Source organism: Lepidochelys olivacea (assembly GCF_965140295.1).
Source record: "Lepidochelys olivacea isolate rLepOli2 genome assembly, chromosome: 1".
Classification (NCBI taxonomy): Eukaryota; Metazoa; Chordata; order Testudines; family Cheloniidae; genus Lepidochelys; species Lepidochelys olivacea.
The window spans coordinates 244411215-244427210 of NC_140411.1; the positions used below are offsets into that span (position 1 = coordinate 244411215).

Consider the following 15996-nt stretch of genomic DNA (forward strand, 5'->3'; position numbering starts at 1 on the left):
GCAGAGATTTTTTTCTTAGAAGCAACAGGCAAAGCAAAGGTGGTGAACTGACCAAAGGCAGCATAACTGTTGTGCTGGGTGGTAGAGAGAGAGAAGCTGTTACTGAGTAAGCAACACAACCCTGAGCATCTGTTTCAATTGCAGCCCTGCCAGTTACTTGGGGGCCCAAGAAGAGAGCCTGGATGCCATCTGACATAACGGGTACATTTTCAATCACATCTTTTTTTTATAGGAAAATTAGGCTACAAAAGCACCGTGACTTGCTGTTATTAGACAGCACTCCTTGCCATCTGTCTGTCTAGGTGTTTATCCCATGCTTGCTATTGTATACACTACCTCAGAGTCACTGCAGTTTCATTTGGCCTATTATAGAGAGAAGGGCCGTCTGCAAAGTCCACATCCATGTTCTGATGTCTCTGAGGTTCAGGGTAGTTTGTGGTCAGGGAGTGGGCACAGGGGTGGGAACTAAGAGTATGGGCGGGTGCTGCAGCACCCCCAGGTTTTACGTGGGGCTCCGCTACTGGCTCCGCATGCAGAGTCCTGGCTCCCAGCCCTGTGCCCAGGCTCCACTCCTGGTCCCCCACACAGGGTCTTGGCTGCTGGCCCCAGACTCAGCCCCCTTACCCCTGTCTGAGTCCCCCCTTCCTGGAGACACAGCCCTGCTCCCAGCCTCAGCTCAGGGGTTAGGGGCCTGGCTTTTTCCGCCCCCCCTATTCAAAATGTTCCAGCGCCACTGGGAGAGGAACCAGAACTAACTGAAACCAGAGAACCACTTTGAACCGCTATTTTTATCTGAACTGGAATTGAACCTGATCCATAATTTTGTTCTACCGACTGAACCTGAACCAGAACTGGAGTAGGGTGAGCGGATAGCAAGTGTGAAAAATCAGGATGGCAGCTGGGTGAGGGGGAATAGGTATAATGGGACCCCCGGCATGCAGCTTGGGACGGTGGGACTGCTGTGCCCCCTTAACTCTCCAGCCTGGGCTGTTGCTCACAATGCTTTGCTAATGACAAGCAGCAAACCCCTGGTTAAGATAAAACATTAAAATAAGTTTCTTAACTACAGAAAGATAGGTTATAAGTGATAAGTGGTAGGCATAAAGGCCAGAAATAGTTACCCAAGAAATAAAAATAAACACGCATTCCAAATCCTAAATGTTATCAGACTCAGTAAGTTTTGAATCAAGCAGCTTTTCTTGCCCCACTAGATGTTGCAGACAGGTTATAGTTCTTAATACACAGGCTGAATTCTCTGTTCAGCCTGAGACCCGTCTCCCCAGTTCAAAGTCTTTGTCTTTCTCGTGTTCCTGTTGCCTTCAGTGCAAGTGGGGGAGGAGAGAGGAGATGTCATGACGCCACCATCCTGTATTTTTTATTCTCAGTTCATGTCCCATGAGCATTTCCCATAAACTCGGTACCAGGAGTCGGGCTTTCCAACATGGCAAGGTGCTTGCTGGAGGCACTGTGTCCCTGTAAACCCATCTAGTGATCATAACTGCCTGCGAGAAGAGCAGGAAAGCTCTCCAGGCCTGCCCTCCATCCCTGGGGTTAGGGGTACATGGCTGTCAGTTGTCCCTGCCTTGCTGCCCCCCTCTTTGTCTAGGACCAGAGCCTGGACCCATTTTCTGAGGCCCTTTGGGGCTAGACCCCGAATGGCCTCATGAAGCGAGCTGGGCAGGGCAGTGCCCGGCTCAAATAAATGGGTTAGTCTCTAAGGTGCCACAAGTACTCCTTTTCTTTTTGTGAATACAGACTAACATGGCTGCTACTCTGAAACCAGGGAAGATACTGGCCCAAGCATGTCCTGGTAGGCCCTTGCTGAGTCACAGAGTCATCCCTATTGTGTGGTGCTTGCACACTGTGTCTTATTGAATTGTAAATCCCTTGTTTACAGTTCCCTTGCTGTTCAATGGCTGGTGATAGTCATTTAACGCTCACCTGGGTGTGGGTCCCCTCTTTTGTTGCCACTGGAGAGCTAACTGTAGGCGTCTCCCAGCCTTACAACATATTTCAATAACAACCATATGGCAAAATCTTACAACTTCCCCCTGGGGAGAGAAGAGGTGGAATGCTCCCTTGTCCCAGAAGTTAACAATAACGTGTCAAGCCCACAGGCAAAGGTATTGGCACCCCAACCCTTCTCCCCCTTAGATGGACCTCCTCCCTCCCATCCCCAACCCCTGGGGCAGCCTCTCCCTCCATTTGCTCTCCCTGAACTAAAGCCCAGGCCCCAAACTCAAATGTATCCTGTCACTGCAGAAGTCCAATATTATGTAGCAAATATTAGATGTTAGTTTAGTCCGCGCAAACAAATAAAAAAATGTGTTTGACAATACCAAACCACGAGGACAACTCATGTCAAGTTAAATAAATGGTGAAAAATAAAAATAGTTTCAATTTTAAGTTTCAACTCCCCTTTTTTCTAATTTACTTCACTAAGATTGAAATTTGATCTGAACTGGTGATTTTTTTTGAGTGGCTGGAACCGAAGCTGAACCCGAACACATTGAATACAGTTGGTCCCGAACCTGAACCAAACCAAAATAAATACCAGTTTGACTCTCTGCAAGGTTAAGGTACTGGACTGTGACTCAGGAGATCTGAGTTCCAATCCTGGTTCTACCGCAGATTTTTGTGTGAGATCTTCAGCAAGGGACTGAATCTCTCTCTGCCTCAGTTCACAATCTCTAGAATGGAGATAAGCTGCCTTTTCTCTCACCCATGGCCTTGTCCATTTAGGGACTTTCTCTCTCTCTGGTGTATGTGTAGCACCTAACATAATGGGGCCCTGATTTAACCAGAGTCCCCTAGGGACTTCTATAATACAAAGAGATATGAATAAAAGGAGGCTGACTCTGTGGTTTTGCTTCAGGTCCATCTCAAATAAATGAAGTTAAACCTTCTGCTCCCAGCATCGAACAACATCTCCAGTCAGCACAGACAAAAGCATCATCCTGAGTGATGATGTGCACTGGGCTACAGCAAATCGGCGTGTAGTGAAGACTGTGACAGATCAAACGAGGCATCTAAACTTCCTCTCTCCTTCTTTGCTCTTGTGCAGAAGCATTGCGATGAAATCATTAGCTGGGTGGCCTATATGCTGCAGATGAGGTGGCAATGAAAGATGCTTTGCCCACTTGGGAAGCTTAGAGAAGGCTGTCAAGAGAAAGCTCTCAGAAGTGGCTAGAATTCAGAATGACATGTTGGTAGGAGATCTGACTGACGGTGACAGTGTGCTGTCTGACAGGTTCCCCACCCCGCTGAGCCAGAGGGAAATGCACTTGTGCTTCAGCAGTCAACAACCTGGGACAATTTAGGGATTTCTGTAGATAACAAAACTTTAAGGGATCTCTGTGCCTAATAAGAATCATACTAGATTTTATATAATACTTTTCATCAGCTGATCTCAAAACACTTTACAAAGGAGGTCAGTATCATTATCCACATTTCACAGATGGGGAAACTGAGGTACAGGGCAGGAAGTGACTTACCAAAGATTGCCATCAGGTCAGTGGCCTGGAGTAGAAACCAGGTCTCCTGGATCCCAGTCCAGTGCTCTGTCCACTAGGCAGCACTGTTCTAGAGAAATGTGGGGCTGGATCCTGTATGTTGCTAGACATATGGGCTCTGATCCAGCATAGCACATAACCATGGGACTGCTCACAAGCTTAAAGTTAAGCACATGCTTAAGTGCTATACTCCACACCTTGCAGGATCAAGCCCTTACTAGAAGTCTGCAGAAATTCTAAATTACTCTAGAATTCAACAGGGAGTGAGAGCTACACGAAGGAGTTTTTTAAGCCAACCTAAAGAGTTCTACGGTAGGGTAGAATTCTATTAAACTCTTCTACCACCCATGCTTTTACTCTTGTTGCTGCAATCTCTCTTAGAAAAGACAGGATCACCTGCTTTGCTCAGGGCCCAATCCCCTTTGCGTTTAAGTCAATGGGGGTTTTGCATATTGATGTCAAAGACAGCAGGTCACGATGGGGCCTTCTAGCCCCCAACCAGTTGCAGAAGTGAACGCAGTCCTTGCTTTGCTATGCATGCCCGTAGGAGAAAACACATTGCCCCACAATTTATGCTGTGATTTCTTTATTTGTTTGAAATGTAGAGATAAGATGCATTATCCCTGAGAGTTTTGTTATGAAACTTAGATAAAAGTATCCTTCTCAGCTGTCTGCTCCTTTCTTTGCCCTTGGCCTATTATGTACAGAGAGTTAGCGTTTATCAGATCATTTTATTTGCATTGTGCTACCTATAGATGCAAATAAGACAGTGATGATAATGTTCTGTACTGCACAGTACTGTGTCAGCTTCCCCTCTTCCCCTGCCCATTTCCCACCTCCCTTCCCCCTCCAAGCAAAATTCTGCTTCATCTTCACCCTGGTGTGCATTTCTCCATTAAAATGCATGGAGAATGATTGACGTTTGTAGCATTACCTGGTTAACAAACTATTAAGACACCACCTGTTAGAGCAGCCCCAAAAAATAATAAAGCCCATAGTTATCCAGTTTCACTGTGCTCTATAATTAGTCTTGTAGGGGTAATGAAGACCGTGGGTGAAATTCAGCTTGCTATAAGCAAGAACTTACACCAGGGCTTGATTTGGCTCAGAAAGTAGGTACAAAGTAGAAATGGCCCCTAACCAGAGCCTCTCTTAACTTTGGGGACGTTGAGATCCAACTGTAGGTCTGAGCTTTCTGGCTCAGGCCTGTCTCTAGTGGGCCAAACCATGACACGTTTTCCAACCCCCATGATTTTCTCATGAGTCTTGTGATATCTGTTTCTTTTCTTAATGCTCCTGGAGGTGCTGTGGTTTTAAAAAATAAATAACTAAGAGAGCGAGAAAGAAAGATCTTAATTCTCATGTAATTCTCAAATTCTCATAGTTGTGGAGAAAAGCTTGAAAATGTGACCCGATTGCACGCTAAAGACTAACAAACCAAAGAGTAAATACAAAAAATCCCCAAATGTATTTTTTTTAAAAAATCATGTTTTTTATGCTAATATCATGAGTTTTTGACCTGGCCTGATTCCTGATTTTTGTGCCCGGCAATAGTGGAAACCCTAAATATGATTCCTGAACCTAACTTTGCAACTTGGACCCATCTCTGGTGCCAAGAGACCAAAGTCTATTCCATGGTTCCACAAATGAACTTTAGCCACGACTAGGATTTCACTGGAATAATTCATTAGCTGACACTTTTCCCGTGACCAGTCGCAGGTGAATCTCTGTGTAGAGATCAATGCTTAACGTAAGTCATGTAAGGATCTCCCCACCCTCGGAGCTGTCCTTAGAATATATGGGGCCTTACACAGTATTATTAAACTGGTGCCCCTCTGCCCGACTTGGGGCACAGCCACCACCCATGGCTGATACGCACCGAGCGGCAGCCTGGACTTGCAGCGTGGAGGGGAGGGACGAGGCAGCAAAGAGTCTACTGAGCCGCCCAGTGGAAGGTCACAGTTCCCCACAGAGACCTTACCCCCATATCTCTTCCCTCATGCAGAATGGTGCATTCGGCTCTGTGAATATGGCCCCTGCCTTCTGCCTAGTGAGGAGACTCCAGCGCGTGCTGGGCGTGCGGGAGCTGACCCGCTCTTACCTGCTGTTCTGGTCATAGGCGCTGTCAGGGTTCCTTCCCCACTCTGAACTCTAGGGTACAGATGTGGGGACCTGCACGAAAGACCCCCTAAGCTTATTCTTACCAGCTTAGGTTAAAAACTTCCCCAGGGTACAAACTTTGCCTTGTCTTTGAACAGTATGCTGCTACCACCAAGCGTTTTAAACAAAGAACAGGGAAAGAGCCCACTTGGAGATGTCTTTCCCCAAAATATACCCCCAAGCCCTACACCCCCTTTTCTGGGGAAGGCTTGATAATAATCCTCACCAATTTGTACAGGTGAACACAGACCCAAACCCTTGGATCTTATGAACAATGAAAAATCAAGCAGGTTCTTTAAAGAAGAATTTTAATTAAAGAAAAGGTAAAAGAATCACCTCTGTAAAATCAGGATGGTAAGTACCTTACAGGGTATTCAGATTCAAAACACAGAGGATCCCCCTCTGGGCAAAACCTTAAAGTTACAGAAAACAGGAATAAACCTCCCTCTTAACACAAGGAAAATTCACATAAAACAAAAGATAAACTATTCCACCTTGCCTGGGTTACCTATACTGGTTGCAATATTGGAGACTTGGATTAGGATGGGTTGGAGTAAAATGGATTTCTGTCTGGCCTCTCTCAGTCCCAAGAGAGAACAACCACATAAACAAAGAGCACAAACAAAAGCCTTCCCTCCTCCCCGCCCCCCCCACCAAGATTTGAAAGTATCCTGTCCCCTTATTTGTCCTTTGGGTCAGGTGCCAGCCAGGTTACCTAAGTTCCTTAATCCTTTACAGGTAACAGGATGTTGCCTCTGGCCAGGAGGCATTTTATAGCACTGTATACAGAAAGGTGGTTACCCTTCCCTTTATATTTATGACAGGCGTGGACTCTGTGGGTGGGTTCTCTGGGGCTGGAGCACCCACAGGGAAAATGTAGTGGGTGTAACAGAGCACCCACTGGTGCCAAGCTCCCCCGCCCACTCTTCTGCCCCCAGCGCCTCTTGCGTGCTGGCGGCCCCATGCTTACCAACTCCTCCCCCCTCCTCCCAGTGTTTCTGGAGCGCCGTGAAAAGCTGATTTGCGGTGTTCAAGCTCTGGAAGGGAGGGGGAGGAGTGGGGATGGGGCACGCTTGGGGAAGGGGGTGGAGCAGGGGCGGAAAGAGGTGGGGCGGGGCCTGGAGCAGGGATGGGGGTCAAGCACCTCATGGCAAGATGAGAAGTTGGCGCCTATGGTCCTGGTGGTGCCCTACGCAGCTGCGTGTGCTGTGTATGCCTAAGGACGGCCCTGCCATTCTCCTGTGCAGAAGTTAAGATGGCACCTTCAGCTGAGTCATGGCTTTCTACCTTACCCCTGACTTTTCTTTACCACTCTCAAATGTCAGCTACTAGTGTGAAGGTGTTGATGTTAATGGGACCCATTCATGTGGGTTTGGGCTAGGTTTAAACTCATTAGCCAATCAAAAAGACCATGGGTATGCGGGGAAATGCATCAAGTGAGTGCTCTCTAATACTTTTTAATGAATAGGATGTTCAACGCAATTTAGGACGTACTGTAGAAAGAGAGAAGTCATGGTTAAAACCTGTTAGCTGGTCATTATTTGTACAGATTAAATTTTTTCAGCAAATAGTAAATTTGATGAAAAATGCATCTGTGGGGGACACTGAAACTATTCATGAAATTGGGTGAAATTTGGCAAATAGTTTTGGCCAAAAAAAAGAAATGGAAAAGTTTTGAAAGAATCAAAACCGGTCTTTTGCCATTTCAAAATGAAATGTTTCAACATTTTGTTTCAAAATGAAACATTTTGACCATTTTGAAATGTTTTGTTTTTGACTTTTCATTTTAAGAGGATATTTCAGTTAGAAGTTTAGCTAAATAAAATACACACACACAAAAAGGGTAAAGAGCGCCTGGAAATCACCTGAAATGAACTCCCTCTTCCAAATCATTTCAAGTTGAAACTATTTTTTTTTTTCCATTTCAGCAGTGGGGAAAATTATTTCAGTTAGAACCAAACCTAATTTTCTCTCCCAGATTTTCTTTTGTCTCCTGAATTGAAAAATCAGCACTGCAGAGCTCTGGCTCCAGCCTGAGCCCAAATGTCTATACCACACTTTTACAGCCCTGCAGCTTGAACCCTGCAAGCCTGAGTCTGCGGGCGTGGGCCAGCCATGGATGTTTAATTGTCATGTGGCCATATCTTGCCTGTCTAATCTTATTATATCCTGCCCTTCATTAAAGTATCTGAGCATTTCACACATTTATAGAAGTGTATGTAAAAATTTCTCTCTCTCTCTCTCTCTCTAATTTCAGGGACTTTGTGTCTTTTGGTTTGTTTGTTTGCGAGGTTGGATCCTAGTGTGAAGGTTTGTTCTTCTTTGAGCGCTTGCTCATGTCAGTTCCATTCTAGCTGTGCGTGCGCCCATGTGTGCGGCCGTCAGAGATTTTTGCCTTTAGTGGTACCTGCAGTGCCAGCTGTAGTTAGGGTCCCAGTGGGATTTCGCCACAGGCGGGGCATGCCCTGGTCTCCCGGGTTCAAGCCCTGTTCAGACTGCAGCAGGCCCATGCCTGTGAGTGAACTCCACAGCAACTGCCTTAAGTGCCTGGGGGAGTCGCACGTTAAGGAACGGTGCCAGATCTGCAAAAGCTTTTGGCCCCACACCCAGAAGGAGCAGGGCATCCGCCTCAGGGCTCTCCTGATGGAGTCCACCCTTCGCCTGGCTTTTGAGTCAGCTGGGCAGGTCGCACCAAGTGCCTCAGCCTGCACCTGTTACCTCTTGATTATTAAAAAGATATTTCTTAATGATCAGTCATGAATACAGCCATACAATACAAGGGCAGAGGGGATATTGTATTCTTGGGTTATAAATCTTTTTCCTCTTACAATGTAAATCATACACGCTGCTAAGAAGGAAGGTCTTGTGTATGAGTCACATGCCTGGGAGTGAGCAGATCCATGTTCTATTCCCAGCTTTTCCTCAGAATTCCTGCAACACACACATTCTTCTCCCTTGCAAGGCAACTCAGAGGAACATCTAGAAGAGCTAGCTCTTAAATAGACACATCCTTGGGCCAACATGACACCCATATGCCTCATTTTCAATTGAATAGGCACATTGCCTCCCAAGAACTCCAGCGAGCAGGAATAGGGCGTGTGCATGGCACACCATCCCTAGAGGACATGCTACCATATTTATCTCTTAGATAAAAAAATATGTATTTCTCTCTCCCCATCCTCTGGAAACCTAACTACCTGGTGGCTTAGCTGATATGAGTTCATTGTTTTTCATTTGACTTTCAAAATATGCTGTGCAAATATTTGAGTAACAATACCTCAAAAGGCAGAAAAGGGGAGGGGAAGGTTGTTTTTTCCATACTCAACTTTCAAAATCATTTTCTTTCTTTGTGAATTTTTAACAATATTAAAGTTAGTAAAACAAGACTTTTTTAAAGATGTGATGGTCCAAGTATAAACAAACTCACTGTGTATAAACACATTAAAATACTTTATATTTACTCCTCAACCATGTAATTGGTCTTTTTTTTATCTGAAATTTGAAGAATATTCCCATCTTGCATGATTAGCTATAATCTAGGCAGGGCTTCTTCTGAATTCTGTACCATTGTTCTGGAATGTAACCAAGATTTTTCAATGGTGAATACAGAATCTGCTTTTCAAACACAAAACACAAAAGGCCAAAAATGCAATGTGATGGGATATCAAGTTATTGAAGAACCCTAAATAAGCATTTATGCGCCGGCTCCCGTGCACCCCCTGGCTAACCTTGCCACACTCGGGCTCTGAGGCTCCCAGGCATGTGAGCTGCCGCGACTGCCGGGGCATGGGGCCCTGAGCCTGCTCTGGAGGCTCACACTCCCAGGAGCCGCAGAGCCCAAGCACGGTGAGGGGGGAGCCGGAGGGTGCACAGGGGCCGCTGCCCACATGCATCTCCTGCAGGAGCCACCTGGGGTGGGGGGTGGGGGGGCGCCGGTCCGCAGCCTGGGCAGGAGGGGCGGGGGGCACGGCTGTTTCCCACTAGCAGCGCTGCTGCCTTTGCAGGGCTGCTCCACTCCCCCCACCCCCCACCCAGCGCTGTACCAGCTCCTCCATGGCTGGGGCTCGCCACCCCCACAAGCTGATGCTCTGGCTTTCTGGTGCCTCCAGAAGGCGGCTTCTCCCTGCCGAGCCAGGGCACCGCTTTTTGGCGCCCCCAACCACTTGGTGCCCTAGGCAATCGCCTAGTTCGCCTCGTGGTTGCACCGGCCCTGGGGACATATAAGGCAAAGGATTCTTCTTCCGCTACTTCCTAATCCTGAAGGAAGAAGGCCAAAGGGGGCCTCAGGCCCATCCTGGACCTGCGTGGCCTCAACAAGTCTCTCAAGAACTTGAAGTTCTACATGGTTTCCCTGGCCTCCATCATCCGCTCCATGGATCCGGGGGGACTGGTATGCCGCTCTCGACTTAAAGGACGCTTACTTCCATGTCTCCATATTCCCGGGCCACAGGCGCTTTCTGTGATTCATAGTGGCTGGGTGTTGCTTCCAGTTCATGGCATTACCCTTTGGCCTGTCCTAGGCCCCCAGGGTGTTCACAAAATGCGTGGTGCTGGTTGCAGCTTACCTGAGACGTCAGGGGGTCCAGATCTTCCCGTATCTTGACAACTGGCTCATCAAGGGCTGGTCCAATGGAGCCTCGACCTGGTGCAATCCATCTGCGATGATCTGGGCTTGTTAATAAACACAGAAGAGTCCACATTAACACCAGTCCAATGCATATTGTTTATCGGAGCAGTTCTCGACTCCACACAAGCCAGGGCCTTCCTTCTGGAGGCATGCTTCCAGGCCATGTCGGACTTGATTGCCCATGTAAAGAGCCATCCACCTACCACAGCCCACACATGCCTGCAACTGATGGGCCACATGGCTGCGTGCACATACGTGGTCCACCATGCCCATCTTCATCTATGAACTCTGCAGACATGGCTGGCCTCAGTCTATATTCCCGTGCCGAGCCACGTCCTTTCATCCTTGGACTGGTGATTGGATTGGGCGTTGGTGTTGCAGGGGGTTCCCTTCATGTTCCCGACTCCGTCGCTTACTCTGGTTTCAGACACATTTGACCTGGGCTGGGGAGCCCATCTGGGTGAGCTCAGCACCCAGGGCTGTTGGCTTCACAGCGATCTGGCCGTTCATATCAATGTTAGGAAGCTCGAAGCGGTTCACCTGGCCTGCCAGGCATTTTTGCTTCACCTGAAGGGCAGGGTGATGCAGGTCCTGATGGACAATTCAATCGCGATGTACTACATCAACAGGCAGGGCGGAGCCAGGTCTTCGGCCCTTTGTCAGGAAGCTCTCAGTCTCCGGGATTTTTGTGTGCGACATGCCATTCATCTGGTAGCCGCCCACCTGTCCGGAGCCAAGAATATCTTGGTATATCGCCTCAGCAAGACCTTCTCGTCTCGCCACGAGTTGTCGCTTCATCCAGAGGTGGTCAGCCTGATCTTCCACAGGTGGGGGACTCCCCAGGTAAACCTGTTTACGTCCAGACAGAACAGGAAGTGCCACATGTTCTGTTCTCTGCAGGGCAGGGACAAGGGCTCCCTGTCGGATGCCTTCTTGATTCCATGGTCAGGAGCGCAGATGTACACCTTCCCGCCAGTGCCGCAAATACACAAGGTAAAGTAACACAAAGCATTGATCATTCTCATAGCTCTGGCGTGGTCTCATCATCACTGGTTCAGCATGCTGCTGAGTCTCTTGGCAGCCACCCTGCTGCAGCTGCCTCTTCGACTGGATCTGCTATCACAGAACCACAGCAACCTGCTGCACCCGAACCTAGAGTCGCTGCACTTGGCAGCTTGGCTGCTGCATGGCTAAGTGCAGACGAATGGGGGTGTTCCACTGGTGTCCAGCAGGTCTTACTGTGCAGCAGAAAACCGTCCACCAGGGCTACATATGAGGAAAAGTGGAAGCAGTTCATGTGTTGGGCCACAGACCAACACATTCATGTGGATGAGGCCCCGCTGCAGGACATCCTGGACTATTTACTGCACTTTAAGCACCAGGGTCTGTCGCTATCTTCGATCAAGGTACACCTAGTGGCCATTTTGGCGTTCCACCCTCCGCTTCGAGGCAGGTCAGTCTTCACCCATCCCATGACGGGGAGCTTCCTGAAGGGGTTGTAGCACCTTTACCCGCATGTATGAGACCCGGTCCCCCCTTGGGACCTGAATCTTGTGCTGTCCAGGCTCATGGGGCCCACCTTCAAACTCTTGCTCCCTTCTGCTTCTCTCTTGGAAGGTGTCTGTCTTGGTTGCTATAACTTCGGCCTGTAGGGTGTCCGAGACCAGGACGCTCATGTCAAAGCTGCCCTAGACAATCTTCTACAAGGACAAGATCCAGCTGCGTCGACACCCGGCCTTTCTGCCCAAGGTTGTCTCCCAGTTCCACACTGGTCAGGACATTTATTTACCAGTTCTTTGTCCAAAGCCTCATGCAAAGTATGAGGAGAGCAGGCTGCATACCTTGGATGTCAGAAGGGCATTGGCCTTCTACATTGATAGATCAAGGCCATTCTGTAAGTCAACACAGTTGTTTGTTGCTGTCGCTGACAAGATGGAAGGTTGCCCAGAGTTAGCCCAGAAAATCTCATCTTGGATCATGGCCTGCATCCGCTATTGCTACGAGCTGGCAAGGGTGCCCCCGCTGGTGATCGTGATGGCTCATTTGACTAGGGCACAGGTGTCATCAGCTGCCTTCCTGGAGCAGGTGCTGATCCAAGAGATCTGTCAGGCTGGGACCTGGTCATCCGTTCACACGTTCGTGTCACACAATATGCGCTGACCCAGCAAGTGCGAGATGATGCTGGCTTTGGCAGAGCATGCTGCAAGCTGTGAGACTCTAAACTCTGAGTCCACCTCCGTTCATTCTGCTTGTGAGTCTCCTAGAATGGAATCTACATGAGTAAGCACTTGAAGAAGAAAAAACAGTTACCTATCTTTTGTAACTGTTGTTCTTCGAGATATGTTGCTAATGTCCATCCCATTACTCTGTGCATATCTCTCTATCAGTGTTATAAAGGCGGACAATTTATGAGTTTACCCTGTATAAGCTTTATACAGAGTAAAATGGATTTATTTGGGGTTTGGATTGGGATCTGGGTGCTAGAGACAGGAGCACTTCTTAAGCTGTTTTCAGTTAAGTATGCAGTTTTGGGGGACGTGGTTCAGGCCTGGGTCTGTGTTTGCAGTAGGTTAGCATGTCTTGCTCTTCAAGACAGGGTACTGAAGTCCCAAGCTGGCAGGGAAAACGGGCTCAGAGGTAGTCTCAGGACATCAGGTGGCAGTCCCAAGGGGGTCTCTGTGACCCAAACCGTCACACCGGACATTTTAAAAAGGTTTTGTCATCAGTGACAGGGAGGCTATTGGGAATAAGAGGATGGGGAGGAGGTGGGTCTAGTCAAAGGGAGGTGGAGATGAAGGTGGGGCCAGGACTCTGTTTCAGCTGACGAATCAGTTGGCTTCTGTCTTTTAAGAAACAGCCCCTTGTATGGTGCAACTAGTTCTCAGATGGAGTTTCCCTGGACTATGCTGGGAATTGCCCTGAGCTGAGGCTTCTGTCACAATACGAATTTGGGTGGCTGAGTCCCTTCCCAGCTCATTTCACCTGTGTGTTCTGTAACAGCTTCTTACAGTATGTTCTCTGTTTTCCCTCCCAGTTTCCCCTGCTCAGTTGGGCCATGGAGAGTAAAGCAGCTGTGGAGGCTGAGCCAAATGGGGGCATGGTGCTGCTCAAAGAAGAGAAGCCTGAAATGGAGGCAAGAGGCCAGTGGAGTAATAAAATAGAGTTTATGCTATCCGTGGCTGGGGAGATCATCGGCCTGGGCAATGTCTGGAGATTCCCTTATCTCTGTTACAAAAATGGAGGTGGTAAGTCCATAAAAGTGCAGGCTACGTGAGATGTTGGCCGAGGAATATGAGCACCAGAGCAGGCATTTCATCCGTTCATATATACATGCCCATATATACAGCGCTTTCATCCGTTCATATATACACGATGCTGCCTTTGGTGGGACACAACTGAGAGTATCAATGCAGGACAAATTGCTAAGAGCATGGCAGTTACATCCCCCTTCACTGCTGCTTCTTGCATGACTTGCTTAATTCCTTAGTCCAGTAAAACTGCAGTAAGTTCTTCACTACTAAGGCACGCCAAGCCAGCCAAACAGAGAGGGCTTTGGTCTCACCCCACTGGCTAACCATAAGTCATACAATTCCCTTAGACACTCCAGTTTCCCAGAATCACCACCAGTGTCACTCGTTATGGGGATGAATGGTTACGAAAACCAATACCCCAGTAAAAGAAAAAAGGTTCTCCCAATCCCAAAGGACCAAGCCCCAGACCCAGGTCAATATACCAGTTAGACCTTACCGACAAATCATGCTGTTGCCAATCCTTTAGAATCTAAAATCTAAAGGTTTATTCATAAAAAGAAAGAAATATAGATGAGAGCTAAAATTGGTTAAATGGAATCAATTACATACAGTAATGGCAAAGTTCTTGGTTCAGGCTTGTAGCAGTGATGGAATAAATTGCAGGTTCAAATCAAGTCTCTGGAATACATCCACAGCTTGGATGGGTCAATCAGTCCTTTGTTCAGAGCTTCAGTGTAGCACAGTTCCTCTAGAGGTTAGAAGCAGGATTGAAGACAAGATGGAGGAGCTGCAGCAGCCTTTTATAGTCTCTTGCCATGTGGCCTCTGCTTTCTTTGTCCTAAAAACAAGCTGTCTAGCTCATGGCATGGAAAAACCTTGGAGTTCTGTCTATAGGTGTGTCCCTGCATGCCTTGCTGAGTCACAAGGTGTATCTGCCTTCTCTCAATGGGTCACTTGTGTAGCTGATGGTCCTTAATGGGCATCAAGGAAGCTAGGCTGTGCTGATGCCAAATTGTCTGGGGTGCCACCCAGAAGAATAGCACAATTTTGAAATACAGACAGTATAAAGCCAATACTTATAACTTTAAATACCAAAATGATGCATGCAAACAGATAGCATAATCATAACAAGCAAACCATAACCTTGTCTTAGACACCTTATTTGACTCCCTTTATACAAGATTTGGTGCCACTACAGGACCTGGGTTGCAACAATGACCTATATGGTCCCAGTTTGTGTCAGTAATGTCACAGCCCATACATAGAGACCAAGCCCACCCCCATGCCTTTAATGAAGCAATCACGCAGTGAGGTAAAATGAGCTGTGGGAGACAAATCTCACTCCATGGGTGGATGCTCAGAGTAGCTCTGCCAGACAGAGAGGAGCAATCCAGCTTTCAGTAGGCTCCCCATCTTAATAATGGATGAACCTCTAGGTTTGCCATTTGTAGAGGCAGCCAACAGGTGAGATGCTTATCTAAAACCACAGCTGAATTATCAGAACCTTTGGGGGCTCCCACTCCCAGGGAACCCACCCTGACAGTTCCCCCACCCAACAGTCCCTGGGACCCTTCCTCCCCAGCCCCAATGCATTCCCCCTCCTCCCAGCTATTCCTAAGCTCTCTCTGATCATAGCTGATCTTCTGGCAGGGGAAAATGCTTAGTTGCTGTTATCTCCTTCAGGGCCTGGGCTCCTCCTCAAGGGCACCTGGACAACTGTTCCCCTATCCTGTATGTTCTGTGACCCAGCTGGTGCTCCTGTCCCCACGAAACTCACCCTTCAGGCCTGACTGGCCCATGATTGTAGCCTTTCTCACAGTACTTTGGTATTTTTGGAAATCCCTGACAGGAAAAACACTTATTCCAACAGAGGTGTGTTGTCCCCAATGAATTCTAAAGCTGAGTAAGGTCACCAGATTTTCAAAGCCAAAGGGCAAGGCACTTGTCCTGGTGGTTGTCATAAATATAAAGGGAAGGGTAAACCCCTTTGAAATCCCTCCTGGCCAGGGGAAAGCTCCTCTCACCTGTAAAGGGTTAAGAAGCTAAAGGTAACCTCGCTGGCACCTGACCAAAATGACCAATGAGGAGACAAGATACTTTCAAAAGCTGGGAGGAGGGAGAGAAACAAAGGGTCTGTGTCTGTCTGTATGCTGTTCTTGCTAGGGACAGAACAGGAATGGAGTCTTAGAACTTTTAGTAAGTAATCTAGCTAGGTATGTGTTAGATTATGATTTCTTTAAATGGCTGAGAAAGGAATTGTGCTGAATAGAATAACTATTTCTGTCTGTGTATCTTTTTTGTAACTTAAGGTTTTGCCTAGAGGGGTTCTCTATGTTTTTGAATCTAATTACCCTGTAAGATATCTACCATCCTGATTTTACAGGGGGGATTTCTTTATTTCTATTTACTTCTATTTTTTATTAAAAGTCTTCTTGTAAAAAACTGA

General features: G+C 47.5%; 1 protein-coding gene across 1 annotated transcript in view; it reads left to right on the forward strand.

Annotated features, from left to right (window-relative positions):
• The window catches only part of LOC311523146 (sodium- and chloride-dependent betaine transporter-like), a 71135-nt gene that overhangs the window by 14677 nt on the left and 40462 nt on the right, over positions 1-15996 (forward strand). Inside the window, exon 2 of the mRNA XM_084632878.1 lies at positions 13334-13544. Coding sequence (XP_084489004.1) covers positions 13355-13544 — 190 coding nt within the window. The 5' untranslated portion in view covers positions 13334-13354. The remainder of the gene's footprint in view (positions 1-13333; positions 13545-15996) is intronic.